The sequence below is a fragment of the Rhinolophus hipposideros genome (assembly GCF_964194185.1).
Source record: "Rhinolophus hipposideros genome assembly, chromosome: 17".
Taxonomy (NCBI): domain Eukaryota; kingdom Metazoa; phylum Chordata; class Mammalia; order Chiroptera; family Rhinolophidae; genus Rhinolophus; species Rhinolophus hipposideros.
This window is the reverse complement of record NC_138063.1, coordinates 20,815,502-20,831,267: the sequence shown is the minus strand read 5'-3', so window position 1 is coordinate 20,831,267 and position 15,766 is coordinate 20,815,502. Positions and strand designations below refer to the sequence as shown.

The 15,766-nt window shown below is 51.1% G+C and overlaps 1 protein-coding gene across 2 annotated transcripts in view; it reads right to left on the bottom strand.

The window, feature by feature from the left end:
• Window positions 1-15,766, bottom strand: part of ZBTB7C (zinc finger and BTB domain containing 7C) — a 332,059-nt gene that overhangs the window by 251,448 nt on the left and 64,845 nt on the right. For both annotated transcript variants that reach the window (XM_081078438.1, XM_081078439.1), the window contains exon 2: window positions 8,774-9,002. In XM_081078438.1, coding sequence (XP_080934564.1) covers window positions 8,774-8,780 — 7 coding nt within the window. In that variant the 5' untranslated portion in view covers window positions 8,781-9,002. The remainder of the gene's footprint in view (window positions 1-8,773; window positions 9,003-15,766) is intronic.

Sequence of the window (15,766 nt, the reverse complement as noted above, 5' to 3'; positions counted from 1 at the left end):
CAAAGTTGGGCTGAGAGCTCCTATCTCTGAGCTCTGCCCCAGGCTCTTTCCACTATGTCATGTGGCCTGACAATGAGCGTATATTTGCAAAGGGTTCTTTATGTGACTCATAGGGGAAATGTTGGCCAAATAGTAATAATAATAATAATAATAATAATAATAATAATAGACTTGGCACTCCAGGACTTGGCTGCCAGGTCAATATTACCGCCATTGACTGATGGAAAATTCCAGACAAATGATCATTTAAGATGAACCATTAACTGTAAATCAAAGCCCACAGTGAGTACTAAGTTACAAAGCAAATTAGACTAAGTGGGTAAATGGATGGCTGGTCTCAGCCCCAGTGGCCACCTGACTGTACCACCAGGGCCGGGAGAAGATACATCCTCTGACTCAGAAAAGCAACAGAGGGCGGGGTCAGGGGAGGCTTCTTCAAGGAGAGTCTCTCTGATATAAAAATAATCGCCACAGCCTCCCAAAAAGGCAGCTGAAATGGCAGAATGTATATTAATCAATGAATGAGTGTTATTAAATCTTTTGTTCCACAGGATTCGGAAGGCCTAGCTAACATTTCTAAGGATGGAGGCCTCTTCCGGTTGGTCACCACTTTACAACTTAGAAAAGCTTTAACTCATGTGCCTTCGGATCCTCGTGATATCCTGTGCCTTTAACCTTCATTTCTTTTTTTTTAAATGAAGTCTTTAACCTTCATTTATTAAATTAAAAAAAAAATTTCCATTACAGTTAACATACAATATTACATTAATTTCAGGTGTGCATTTAACCTTCATTTTTGTGTCTGAGAAGCAGCTGCATGCCTCGCCCAGGGTCACACAGGGCAGTGTCAGAGGCAGAGCTGGATGCCAGATCTGCCCAGCGTGGCCCGTGTGCTTCTCCCACAGCCCCGCTCTGCCAGGGGTTACAGGGCCCAGAAAAGTGGACGAACAGCCTCTGGGAAAGCGAAACAGCCCAAAAAAGAAAAGCGCAAGACAAACCAGTCTAGAGTCAGGTGCTACGTACGTCTCTCCCTCCCAGGCCACGTGCACCATGACGTGGACACATTTCGCCACTCAGATTTTGTCTTCTGAGCATGGTTCGTACATATGGGTTTCTATGTATGAATGCATATGCACGCAGTTTTTTTAAGTGTTTGACTAAGTCTTTATACTCCTTGAAGTGTTTTTACATACATTGCCCATTAAATTCTCTCTTCAAAGTTAAATGATGTCAATAGGACAAGTAATTTAATTATATCCATTTAACAGGTAAGGAAACAGAGGCTTGGCACAACTTGTCCCCTGTCTTACTACTTCTCAGTGGCAGAAGGGGGAGAAATGAAAACGGAAAGTTGTGGAGGGCCCATGGGGGCCAAGGTCTCTCTCTACATCACTTTATTTTATGCCCCCAACCATCCCGGGAGGGACGTGTGGTTACCCCATCTTACATTTGAGGACCCTGAGGCTCAGAGAGTGGAAGTCACCTGCCCCACAGCTGAGGTCAGTGGTTGCCGTGAAAGTCCACAGGGAGGCCCGCTGTGTGCCAGGCGCTGGGTAGGTCCGTTCCCACAATACCAACACTAACAATAGGCAGCTGAGCTTTAAAACGTACCAGAGTGGGCGGAGCTCGGCCCATGCAGGACTCTTGAGGACGAGGCATGTGTCCCGCCGGTCTATGAATGGTGGTGTGGCACAGAGCTGGGCCCCCTGGTGGCTCTGAAGCATCCAACCCACACCTGTCCTTTCCTAGGGCCTTTTCTTTCCTTCCCACTGTGCAAGTTGAAGGACACTGTGGGCTCTTAGATAACAAGTGTCTTGGACTGCTATCGCGAATAACAATAAACACATGCTGTGGGGGTGGGGGTCAGAGCCCGAACCAGCTCTCTGCACCCAGGAAACCAAGGCAGCTCCCAGGAACACCTCAAATCCCTTGGCCTGGACTTAAGCCACTGCTGCCCACCTTTTCCAAGATTTGCACTCAGGTTATCTTCTCTCACCACCCTAAGGAATGACTGGATGACGATGGTGATAAACATTTCCCCATGAAGGTGTGGGTGTCTCTAAGTCAGAATTGATTGCTTTGTTTCTGTGGCTTATACGTTCTTTAAAAAACCTTAAAAGAGAGGGCAGGAGAGAGTGAGCATGGCCGGGGTAAGTAATCCCAGCCTCTCTCAGCTCTGGCGGGAAGACGGAAACAAGGCGTGGAGACAGATGGGGAGAGGCTGGGAGGGCCGGGCCAGGGGGAGCATGGACCCCAGTTCCGGACAGGGAGGACTTGGCCCCCAAGTCAGATAAGACTGTAATCCAAACAAGGTTTATGTGCTCAGCTGCAGAATGTGGGCGTGTGGAGGAGGGAGACGGGGAAGTGTTCCAACTGAGTGACCCATAACCAACAAAGGGATGGCCTGTCCAAATCCTCCCCAGGCTTCCAGGCCCAGGGCAAGTGCCACCTCCTCCAGGTGGCCTTGGAGGACCACCCCAGCTAAGAGCGACCCCCCTGTCCTCTGAACCTAAACCTCTCAGTTAGCCCTCGGGCTAACGGCCTTGCTAGTCCCCATCCCTTTTCTTCTTTTTGCCTCCCCAATTCCACTGTGAACTCCCAGAGGGCCGAGAACTTGTTTTTACCACCTCGCTGTCCTTTGTGGGTGTGATACCCACAATAGGCCATACTTTGACCTATATACAGAGCCATGAGCTTCCAAGAAAACGTTGGTGGACAGTTTCGAAAAATGGCAGCAAGTAATAATCAGACCACTTAACCTGGGGTCTTGGGCTTTACACTGTACGAAGGAAGCCCTTTCATGGTCTTATAAGGCAGGTGCCAGGTGATATTAAGCTCATCTGCTAGGAAACAAAACTGAGAAAGGTTGCGTGAGTACCTAATGACCAGTTAGTAAGCAGAAACGGCTCTGGAGCCCAGGCTTCTGCCCTTACTCCGATTCTCCTGGGAGGGGCTGCAGGGTTCTATAATATCTCCTTCAAAACACCTGGCAAATGACTTGGGGGACTTGCATTGCTATAGCTCCATTCAAGATGCACGGTGTGGATTAGCACAACCCAGGCTTGGAAGAAACCTGTCCAGGGTTTCTTCTCCAAACTTTCCTTACCTGGAACCCTTTTGCATGAGATACCAGCACCCTATACTGGAGGGATTTCTACTGCCCCACTGTGACTTTCCGGAAGGATAAACCAGGCTCCCAGGAGAAGCTGTATATTACAGAGTAAGAAAGGCTTCAGCTAGATGAATAAAGCTCTAATGATGAAATTTCAGGGCTCAGCCAGCTAGTTAGAACATTTCTTCTTATTTATTTTTACTCTTTATTATTGAACTTTTAAAATATACAAAAATAGAAGAGCATAATAAATCCCCAAGTACCCATCACAATCACCAAACGAGCTTCAACGACAGTCCACATTCTGTGGTTTGCTTCTCCTACCCACTTTTTCTTTCTGAAATACTTTAAAGAAAATCCCAGACATCATATCATGTCATCTGTAAATACTTCAGTGTGTAACATTGCTGCAATATTACGCACCCTAACAAATCAACAATGATCCCTGAATATCTAACACCCAGCCTGTACCTAACTTCCTTGATTCTCTCAAATACGTCCTCCTACAGCAGACAGGCTTGAATCAGGATTCAGACCAGACCCACGGAGCACATTTGGTTGGTATGTCTCTTAAGACTCTGTTAATCTCATAACAATTGCTCGTCCACCTCCTGTCTACTTCCCCTCACCATTCTGTTGGAGAAGTTAGGTCACTGGTCCTAAGGGAATGGCCTCCCCTGCAGTGTGTGTCACATGTTCCTCTAGTCCCCATATAAAGTGCTGGTTAGATCTACAGGCTTGAGCAGATTTAGGTTCAGCTCTATGGCAAGTAAACGTCACGGGTGGTGCTGTGTCCTTCCCACGACGTTACATCTGGCTGTCCAACTTGGAGCAAAGCTAATACTGAGCCACGGGTTTGGATGGTGGGGCACATATCTTTGTGAGCAACGAAGTGCCCCCAGTGTCTCCACAATTCTATCACATTCTAGAATGTGTTTCTAGATCCATCTCTAACCCAGGATTTTCCCATTTTCTATGATTTCCTGGAAGACTCTCTCCTACCCTTGAATTCTACAATTCTACCAGTCTATCCTTTCCTAGACTGTCTCTATGAGACCTTTTACCTTGCCTTTTTTTTCTTTCAAGAAAAGACATTTGTAAATGACCCAACAAGCTGGGATCCCCACATTCCCTTCAGGCCAGGGCCACTGGCGACCCCATGGGCTTCGCTGGAGTCGCAGAGTCTCTGCCTGTGGGTTCCTCCACCCATCTCTTAGGAGATGAGTCAGGATCTCAAGGAGAACAAGAACACATAGTTCAACATGATAAATATGCATCCAAATTTTTTAAAAACCAAATTACGCAAATCAAGCTTATTCTGAGAGGTTCGTTTTGCCAGGGGTCTCTAGTGCTCCAATCAGCATAATTAAATAGTAAGATCTCTCTAGAATTGATTGTGGTTTTCACATTTTTTTTTATCATCCAAGGACCATTTCGGCAAGATGATTTTAAGCTAATAAGAACCCCCAAATTAGAAACGAATTAAGGAGATGGGAAATACAAATGTATTTGTTTTTAGTCGGGCACTATTTTTATCAGAGGAATCATGAAAAATTGAAACTGTTAAATACTCAAAGGAAGGTTGTCAGTCAAGGGCAATGTGGCTTTCTGCCTCTCCCTGCTGCAAAATTTTAAGGTGATATGTCAGAGGCTGGTACATCCACATGGCTCTCCAGGAAGCAATAAAGACACTAAAATTGAAGAACAGAATTACACACTGCTAGTGCCAACTTGGCGAGGAAAGGGTGTTGCCATACAACCCTCTCAAATCTTAGGTGGTCAAGATTCCTGTATGTATGCCTGGCAACTCATTAAATCCTTCTGGCACTTTCTCATGCCCACTGAATAGATGAGAACATGAAGCCCTGGGGAAGCAGAGAGATCCGCATGAGGTCACACAAAAGCTTAGAAGGAGCCAGGATTCCATTTCTACGTAAACGTGCTTGATGTTGTGAAACCTCTTCCTCACTGTCCCCCAAATGTGCCACAAACTAACTTGTAAAATCGATGTGAAGTCACAATGACACTGGTTTGGAGGACTCTTTTAGGATTCGGGACAGGCTTGAGCACTCAGCACGAAGCCGGAGCCAGCGGCTCCAGCGGGAGGAGCCTGTGCTGGAGAAGCAGCAGCACAGGACCCCACAGACCACCCCGGCGAGCGTCCGAGGACCATCGAGCCAGCCACGTCCCATCGAATGTTGGCCTAACCTTAAAAACACCATTTCGGTCCCCGGGCCTGCAGAACTGCCATTCCTTCTGTAGACTTTGTACTGATTCCAACACAGCTGACACCCGGGTCTGCTTCACGGCATCGACCTGGCCCTCCTTAGCCTGTCTCTCCACGCCAGGCCCTAAGGACAGAGAACCACCTTCACTATTGCAGAATCCCCACCAAACCAAAGCCAAGTGGGAGAGGAAGACCTACAGAACTTCCTTCAATGGCTGTCTCGCTCCGCGTAGGCCCAGGAGGACGAGTTATGAACTTTCATGATACCCCAGGTAGATTCCAAACTCAGATGTCAGGAAAACATCCTGCTGCCACTGACAGAGAGGTCCTTCCCCTCTCCCAGAGGAGAACAGGGGTTGGGGGTTTGGCCTGAGGGGAGGAACACGCCACGGGAGCACGTCGCCGAGTCTGCTGGTGAGAGGACAGTTCTTGGCGGCTGAACCTGCCCTGTGATGCCAGTGGAAGGGCACCTCGGGAAGCGACCCAGCTCCCACACCAAAAACCACCCCGGGTAGGGATCTAAGAGTCTCAAGCACATTTTATAACTTTACAAAGGACTTGCACATACCCTCCCTGATTTCAGTCTCAGAAAAACGCCAGAAGGCAGGAACTACAGAACCCCTTCTTCAGGTGGGGCTGGGCACAGGCGAACTTGATTTTGTGGAGCCAGCTACATATGTCGAGATGCTATGTGAATAAACAAACGTACACGGCAATTACTGTTTTCTGCTGTTGTTGGGGGCTAGTGGCTAGAGCAGCTCTCATCCCCAGAATAATAAAAAGGTGTACTTCCCACCCCCCGAGAGAGCAACCATATTCTGTGACAATGGACTCCCTGGCTCTAAGGGGGTGCTACCTGTATTTTTATGGCGGGGGAAAGAAAGCACGCGGGTAAGGTAAAGATGGGCCTTTGTTTCAAAGGCTGAGGCTGAGACAGGAGAGAGAGGGCTTGAAGGGCAGCAGCTTATGCAGGAGGACGCTGGGTTGGGCTCCGAGGTAGTTGGAATGGCTTAGGTAATGGGTCCTGGAGTGGCGGGCAACCCTCACTCCACTGCAACACAGCCTTGGTGGTGTCTGCACCCTAGAGATGCAAGCGGGGACCCCAGTGTTCCCTATGGCAGAACTGACACAGGGGCACAAGCTCCCCCAGAGGACCATGCAGGTCTGGAGAAGGAGGGGCCCCAGGCAGCGGCCACCACACTGGGCCAAGGTCCAGGCCTCACCCCCTCCCCACTTGTCGTGACCTGAGAAGCCCTATGAGGTAGAGACAGAACAGTAGCAATGCCTGCTAGGAAAAGTCTGTCACACTTAGCCAGTAGGGAAACTCAAATTGGGTTTCATTGGATTTAGGAAAATAAAAAGGATTATTTCTTGCCATCAAATGTCACAGTGCAATTATTCATTATTTTATTTAGTGCTGATAGTTACCCAGCTAATAAGATAGAAAGGATTAGTTCCACTTTTAATGAAGCTTCTGAGGCTCAGAAAGCTTCTGGAACTGCCTGAGGCCAGCTCCACACCCTGCACAAGTGGCAGTGTCCTGAGCTCCGCCGCTGAGGCAGTGGCCAGGGCTGGTTCCTGAGAACAAACATCACCGTCAAGAACACGCGAGCCAACGCCATCTCTGATCATTCAAGCCAGTTTCCCCGGGGATTCATTCCAGTCGTGTCATAAGAAGAGAATGTAACAGTGAACCCTCTTGTTCGACTCGGGATTCACCTGGCCTGTGGCTCTGGCTCCACTCCTGTGCTTTTTCCTCTCCCTCCCCTGGGAGCAGACACTCCAGCTGCGTCGTTGCACTTCCGGCAGCAAGCACCGTGTCCAGCGCACAATAGGTACTTGGTCAATACTGGGCAACTAGGTTGAGAATCTTCCAATAGACCGATCCTTTGCTCTTTCTTGCCTTGAGCAGGAAGCCTGTTACCCTTACCTTGCTGAGGCCGCATGCGTGATGGAAGTGCTCACCCAGCCACCTGCAGGGCTGGGCCTGTCCTGCCTCCTGCTGCCCGAATCACCTCCCACCAGGAGGCCACACAGGGTCAGCCCTGCCCCGGTTCCCAATCAAGTCGAAGATGCACAGACCACCTGCCCCACGAAGAGGTGGGCTCTGGGAAGAGCCCAGAGCCAGCGCACTACGGTTGGGGTGCCCAGGGACACAGCTAGCCCCCGGGCACCTGTGAAGCTGGTAGCAACCAGCTAAGCCCTCCCAGGCGTCACCACGCCCTTACTGTCCTTGCTGAGGTCCCTGGTGCTCACTTCCCCTTCCATTTCCTCATACAGACAGGAGCTACGTCCTGAGCCTGCCTGGTGCCTGTGGCTGATCCATTTCCTAGAGCTGGGCTCAGCTTTCTGGATTCCCTCTTCATCTTATTCTTTCTGCCTGATTTAGAACCAGGCCACCCAGAAGTCGTAATACTCTGCCCCTCCCCACCCTTTGGCTCTGTGCTGTGGACCCTGACACCGGCCTGCACTGGAATGGAATTTGCCACACCCTCTTGGGCCTCCGGCCCCAGGCCATTGGCCCTCTCCCCCTGCCCTGGTCAGTTTCCCAAGGCCCCAAGCTATTTTTGCTCCTGCCCCAGCCTGCCGTTCTCAGGAGATGGAAGTTGCCAGAGTGGTACCCTGTACAACACACACAGTGAAGACCAGCTGACCAGTGGAACACGAACTCCTTCTTATCGGCATCAGATCAGAGCTCATCTTTGGGTCTCAAGTCTGACTGGCCCCCCGCCTCCCCCCAGCCCGGTCCTTCCAGTCTGGGGCCCTGCCTCCTAGGCTCTGGGGACCTGCTCAATGCTTCTCGCCTTGTTTGATCCCCTCCTGGGCTCTCTAGACCTCTACTCGTGACCTACTCCAGCCACCCGGATCATCTGCTACTTGCCCTGGCACCCTTGGAGGGATGGAGAAAGCCCAAAGTCCCCTTTTCCTTTTTGTTTTTTTTTTTTAAAGAAATACTGACCCATTGCTTCACCCTGTCATTGGAGAAATCTTAACCAACCCAGAAGACTTCCCCACCAGTTCGTCTCCAGGTCCATCCCTCAGGTATCACCAGGACATGAAAGAGCTCTCCTCTGCCGGCCTCTGTTTCCCCACTGATATCAACTCCCTGCTTCCCAAGGGAGCTGATGGGGAACTATGACTTCTTTATTTGTTACTCTGAGTTCTTCAAACAAGAGGTGCTACATCCATAAAAGCATCAGGCCATCCCATAAGGCACAGGAAGTGAACCCACCTGATGCTAAATCTCCCAGAGCCTGGCTCCAACAAGCGCATGGGGAAGAAACTAATAACCAGAAAGCATCCATCAGGCCTTACTGGATTCGTTTGCATAGTTAATCTTCCCAAGGGTTGACATTTCACGTCTACTACAGGCTGATATGTTCTCCTACTTGTCACATCATGCAGAAAGAATAGATGAGCCTCAGGTTGATTACCTGTCATTACAACGTGCCCATGTCGCAGGAGGTCGAAGCATTGATTCTTCTTGGGTCTCCTCGATGGTGCAGCCCCCCGGGCTGGGAAGCTCCAGGTCCAGCAGACTGTGGCTGATGCTCACTCCTCAGGCCCTGGGTGGGCTCCACGCCATCCTGTACAGCTTTCCTAGCTGGTCCACTCCTCAGGGGTGGTAAGGCCTTCCGGGTTCCCAGCTACTTTAGAGGGGACCTGCAGGAACAATAGGGGTCTCTGTTATGAGGGCCAAAGACACACGTCCAAGTTTTAACGGTGCTATTTAGAATCTTCCAACCATCCTCTTATTGTGCTTTATTATTAGGTCTTGCAATTCCTGGTAACTATGTGACGCCTTAGCCAGAGTCTCCACGGTCAGTGTTTTCCCACCCTATCCCCAGGCCTCAGCACGCACACACACGCACACACACAGGCAAACACACATGCTCATGCACACACATATGCACACACATGCTCGCACACACATGTGCACACATATGCACGCACACACAGAGGCACACGCACATGCTCATGCACACACACGCACATGCACACCCCCGCACACACAGGCACACACAGGCACACACAGGCACACACACGCACACACACACACCCCTTCATCCCTGTCTTCCTACCGCTGCCTATTTCATCCTCCTGAAAGACCCACCTTTAGTCACTCATTCTAACCACCATTCATATTTTGACTCCAACCCACCAACAGAAGCTCGTCGCCCAGGAAATAGGAAGGACTCGGGTGCTTTCCCTCCACCAATAAGGCCTCAAAGACCGAGATCATGTCTCCCGGGGACAGTCCTCAACTCCTGTAGCCCCAGGAGAAGGCTTCTGGCGTGCTGCGGTCGGGGTGGGGGAGCTCTAGGAAGGCCCCCCACCTGGAGCTTTCACAGCCCTTCGCTCGGAGTGCGAGACAAGCGTGGAGACGCAGGCCTCCCGGAGTGAGGGCCACAGACACTGGATCCACAGAGTGACCGCATTTCGGAGCCAAGACAGCAGCTCACACTGGGGTAGGGGTGGGTGCTCCAGCTCGAAGCAGCCCTGCCCCCGTGTGGAGACCTGCTCGTCTCTGGAGATGGGCCCACACTGGCCACAGCGCTGCGCCCCTGAGCAGCATGGCCTCCGGCAGCTGGCGGGGAGGGGCGGCTCCTGCTGTACAAATGGTTGTGACCTTGAGCCCCATCCCAAAGGTGGGCTCCTCTAGGCCTCTGAGGACCCACTGCTGAGACAGGGCTGTGTCGGGTGGCGAGTATCGGCAAGGGCACCCAGCACTGTAGACAGAGGCAGTACCACGGACAGGGGTGGGGGTGGCAAGGGAAGGGCAGGGACATAAAGTCCCATGGATTCTGTCATCCTAATGATGACCATGTCTTACAACACATAAAAGGGTCTATATCCTTCAAGCTGCTTTGGCATCCACTGGACCCATTGGGTGGCACAGTAGCAATGTGAAAGGGCGTGTTAAACATGAGGAAACAGAAGCACAGAGAGGTTAAGAATCTTGCTAAAGGTCACACAACAAGGTGGTGAAAGAATCAAGACTGGAATTCCTGACACCCATTTATCATTCTTTCCAACAAGCTCCCGGGTCCTAGGGTAATTTGACGTCCACTTTGGGGTGTGGCAAGTCAAGAGGCGTGGGAAGTCGGAAGTCGGCGGGGAACAGAGGCAGGCTTGGCCTGCTACGGGGACGGAGAAGAGGAGGAGATCACGCCTTTGGTTTCTCCCCTGATGGGAGGCTTTAGAAGGAGAAAGCACGGACAGAAAAGCGTGACAAATAGAGAAGACCTCCCCGCCCCCACCCCCGGTCAGGAGCAGCTCAGGCCCAGAGGAAAGTGGACGTGACAAATAGCCACAGCTTTGAGGGGCTGTGCTGGCCTTGAGCTTCCTGGGCAACCTGGCTCCCTGTGGCTCTGGCCTCTGAGGCACTTCTGAGCCAGGCAGCACTGGGGGGTTAGAAGCTCCTTTCAAAGAACAAAGCACGTATTATTATTACCTTCAAAAACATATATACACAGCAATGATCTTTTCTATAGGTGGTATGTTCCTAAATAATAAAAATGAAGAAGAAAAAGAACCCAGGAAGTTCCACCTATGAAGACAGACCTTGGCTGCTCCTTCCTGACAATGGGATTCCCTGCTTGATTCCAACACTGCTCTGCTTCTACGGACACAGAGGAAGTCACGACCCAGGAAATTCCTACCTTGCCATGGAAGGCAGGGCTGAGCTCCTTCCGGAACAAGCAGCTGTAGGCCAGGAAAGCCAGAATAGATGGCAAATCCATGGAGTGAGGCAGGAAAAGGACCCAGACCCCAATGGCAGCCATGTCGCTCGGTTCAGCCTCACACACTCACCTCCAGTCAACAGAGGACCCGGCCTCAAAACCGCAGGCCACCGGAAGGACTGGAAGGCATCCCGTGGGCGCCTGCACTCTGGGTCCCAGGCACCCTGGTGCGTCCTTGTTGGGCCTGTGAGCTCTTAGTGAGCCCTACTACGCGCACTGGGGCCATGTGGGAGGGAGAACAAGCCGCACCCTTTAGAAGCCGGTCAACAGCCCATCCCGCTGGCTGCAGGGTCCCCTGGAGGCTGTAGCTCCAAAGCAAACCACTCAGCATGTCACTGTTGGCTGGGGGCGGGGAGGCCAGGGACAGGAGCACTTCCAAGCCCTCCTACAAGGTGGGGTTGAAACATATTCACAGCAGATGGTGCTGTCGCCCTCACTCCAGGATTCTCATTCCTAATTATCTGTGCTGTCAACAAAACAATTAACCCTCAAAGAAAAATTGCACCATCCACTCCCAACCATATGAAAAGGCAATTTTTTTCCCAAGGACAAGGGACACGTAGGGCTGTGGCAGAGGGAAAGTAGGGCAGCCTTGAGTGGGTTCTGGGTCGCTGTCACCCTGGGCGGTTGCACCATTCTCTGACCTCCCGGCTCTGCCACAGGCATCACACCGCAGCCCCTCCTGTGGCTGAGCCTGCGTTTCCTTTCCTATAAAGGAGGAGATGAGTCCAATACCTGGGGTCCCCTTCAGTCCCTCCGTGCCACCATTCTATGAGCCTGGTTCTTTTCCTCTGAATTTTAAGTTCTTTGGAGCAGAAACTAACCGAATTTCCCTTTGTTCCTCCCTTTGTTCCTCCCTTCGTTCATTCACTCGCTTATTCACCTGTTCATTCATTCATTCATTCATTCAGTTACTGCATATTTGTCATATTGTGCCCAGAAGATATAAGGAAAATATCTATTCAGCCTCCTTGACCACTGCTTGGAGATTTTTTTCCCCTGTGATGTGGGGAGAGAAGGGAAGCATGGGGCAGGGAGGAGGGGCCCCCGGGGGCCTGAGGATTTGGTGGTCACTAGGAATCAGGCCATAGCAGAAATGTGTCGTTGCTGCATTTGAATTCCCTCTGAAGATTCGGCTACAGGAAGGCAACTTCGTCTCCAGGGAGCTGAATTTGGTGAGCAAGCCACTTTGGTCCCCAGGGAAGGCCTGCAGAGGGGTGGAGAGGCAGGATGTGAGGCGAGCTGAAAGCCCCCCTCAGCTGCTGTGGCGCTGGCAACAGCACAGGGCCGGCCCTTTGCAGATGCTCATTAAATATCTGTGGCAGGAGTGAAGGAACCCGAATGGCCCTTCTTAGAGGAATCGTTTTTTAAACGGAGAGTTTTCACAGCGCGATGGCATGATGTTTGTTACCTAGGAGGCTACTATTTAAGGCTGGGATCAGTTGGTATAATTCATCCATCATCATGCACTGTCATGGAAAAGAAAGCAGGATGGATGAGCAAGAAATTGTAGAATGTTCGCTGACAGAGCCTTCGGGGATGGTGTCATCTGGGGCCACATCTCACAGGTACAATCTGGAGAAGGTGAGGGGCTGGCTACTCACAGACAGGGAGAGATGGAGCAAACCCCGCCACGAGTGGCCCCACATTCAGGGCTCATCCTGCCCCCCTCCATACTGCCTCCCACGATCAGCCCTGAACAGACTGAAGAACTCAAGAGGCAGAAAGGGCAGGCAAGTCCGGGTTGGAATACTGTCCAGTATTCTGCAGGCCCCCTACTCAAGCAAGGAGAGCTCTCTGGGCACCTGAGGAAAAGACAGGGTCTGGAGTGGAGGGGCAGGGAGCTGAGACCCCACCTCCACCACCATTTGGCCCAGTTCAAGCCCTGTGACATCTTTCTTCCCTCTCCCTGTCGCCCATCTGGCTACCAGCACTTGCCCTCACCCAGTACCCAGGAGCATAGGCTCCAATGCCAGCTTCTCGGCATAAAAGGAGTGTGTTTATATTCAAAGCAAGCTGTTGCCCACTCAGAATCTGCCCACGCGAAGGCAGAACATGTGATTGCACCCCCTGCCCAGAACCCAAGCGGGACAGATGCCAACCTCTGGCTGGAGACATTTCTAAATATGAGCCTGGCACAAAGAGTCAGGTTCCCAGGCCTCCTGTGCCCTGAGATACCCAGCCAGGAGTTTTGAGTCTGCTGGGAGGGAGAAAACTGGGGACAGACACGGTCAGGAGGCAGCCAACTGAGACAGCCACTGGCCCTGCAAACATTGCCTAAACCCCTCCCTGGTGTCCCAGCCTCATTAGGGAAAGAGAAAGGGTTAGCCTGCACCCAGAAAGTCTAATCAATTACCTGCAACCCTAGGCAGCGTGGACAGGAAAGCCACTGCCTGCTCAAATGTGCTCGGATTAAAAATATACAAATGGAATATTTTTTCTTCCCCTCTCCTCAAGCCCCTGAAGCCCGGGATGCTTGTTAAAAATAGCCTTGCTGTGGCATGGATCCTACAAAACCCAACTGGCTGGCAGGAAAATCAAGGAACCACTGGAGACAGCACTAAGTGGTTACCCCTGGGGAGTGGTCTGGGAGGGCCAAGACGGGGGCGGTTCCAGTATTTCCAGACACACTTCTATGCTGCTTGGATCTTTAACAACCAGCAGCCATTATTTTTATTAGTTTGTTTTGTAAAATGGAAGCTCATCCATTGCATCCTCCATTGTAAGCTGAAGGCTGAATTTTCACTGATGTAACAACCCAACAGCTCAGTGCTGGCCGACCTAATGGGGCACTGACCCCTAGGCACCCAGGGCAGCAGGTACAAATACAGCCCGGAGTCAGGAAAAGAGCACTGAATCTAGAGTCAGGTTCTCAGATCTGTAACTAGCTGGCTGTGTGACCTCAGACAAGTCACTTGAGCTCTCTGGGCTTCAGTTTCCTGGCCTATAAAATGAGCCCATTGGATTAAATGCTAAGCCAGGATACCTTCTCATCCTAGTGTTGCACAGTTTCAAGGAGTGAGGGAAAACATCTAAGACTTGCCCTGTGTTTCTCTCCACCATGAACAGGCAATGGGAATGTGTGCCTGAGCAGAGCTGGGGTTGTCGGTCAGGAGGCAGGTAGGAAGGAGAGAGAAAGTTCTGAGAGCAGAGACTGACTCCGCACCTTGCTGATGAAGTGTGCAAGGTAGAAAGAGCATCACTTCGGTACCCAAAATGTCCTGGGTTCAAATCCTGACTCCAGCTCTCAGTATCTATGTGAACTCGGGTAACAGCTTATCCTTGGTGCAAATCAACCTCCTTAAGTGTAAATGTGGTAAGAATACCCCCCTCCAAAGGTTGTGATATTCTACGTAATAAAGTGAAAAGGTACCCAGCTTGTTATAGGAGCTTCACATCCGTCTCCTCTTTGCTTTCTCCTGTCAGTCACCCTACACTGCACTGCCCGGTGGGTAAGAGTGGGGCTGGGGAATCAGGTTTGTATCCCAGCTCCACCTCCTACCAGCTCGTGACCTCGGGCAAAGCAACTTCATTTCTCAGCTTCTTCATCTATAAAGCGGGAGGGAGTGGGGTTGGTGGTTGTGCTGCCCCAGCCCCCATGCCTGCCCCTGCTCGCCAGCTGGGCCCTCAGTTTTCAATCTTGCCTCTTCCATGGATTTGACTTTTAGAACTTCCTTCACACGCCTCCCGCTCCTCACAACCTCTCTAAGGTTCCTGGCCTACAGCTGCCCATGGCTCCTGACCACCCGACCCGGGGTTGTCCCACTGGCCTGGCCCTGCCCCCTCCCATTTGGTTTCCCCTCAGTGGGTTGTGCGCCTGGTTGGGAGTGTGGATTCTCTCCTGGGGCCACGGGGAGGTGTGTTTCAGATCAGGGCTCCTCCAGCTTCAACGTGCTGCTGCATCACCTGGGGAGCGTGTCAAAATACAGGTGCAGATTCTGATAGGTAGGTCCCAGGCAGGGTCTAAGATTCTAGCTTTCTAACAAGTCCCCAGAGGGTTCCTATGCCACGGGTCTGGGGCCACCCTTTGCTTAGCAAGGCTGTAGAGTGGGGGAAATCCTGACATGTGCGAGAAAGAAGAGAGAGAGAGAGAGAGAGAGAGAGAGAGAGAGAGAGAGAGAGAGAGAGAGAGAGAGAGAGAACGGTACAGAGACAAGCAGCCAGTTGTCCAAACCAGGGAGGGTACAGAATTTTGACAGGGAAGGCATGATGGAGACCAAGTGTGGATTCAAGAGACACTGGAAAGGCAAAGTTTATGAAATGATGTGACATTGCCCAACCAATAAAAATCATGTTGGTTGAGGTACTGCAGCAACCCAGAGAGATGCTGACGACACAGCAACTGAGAAAGCCGACCACCAACTACAGGCACACTAGTCTGCAAACCTGCCAAACGCACATGTAAGGAAACGGAAAGAAGGGCTACGGCTCAGGGCCACGAAGGTAGTGAGTGCACTGGCCATGTAACCACGTGCGTTTTCATTTATTTGTCCTTTTCTAGATGTTCTTCATGAAGCTTTATCATTTTTATAATTCGAAATTTATCTTCTACATATTCTCAGATGCCCGCTTCCCAAATTGTCAATTATTCTGTGATAGTAAGGTTTGATGCATTTTTGAGCACCAACTGCCATTGCTGCAACAGCTGGAAAAACGGTGCATTAAATCTTCTCAGTCAGACCC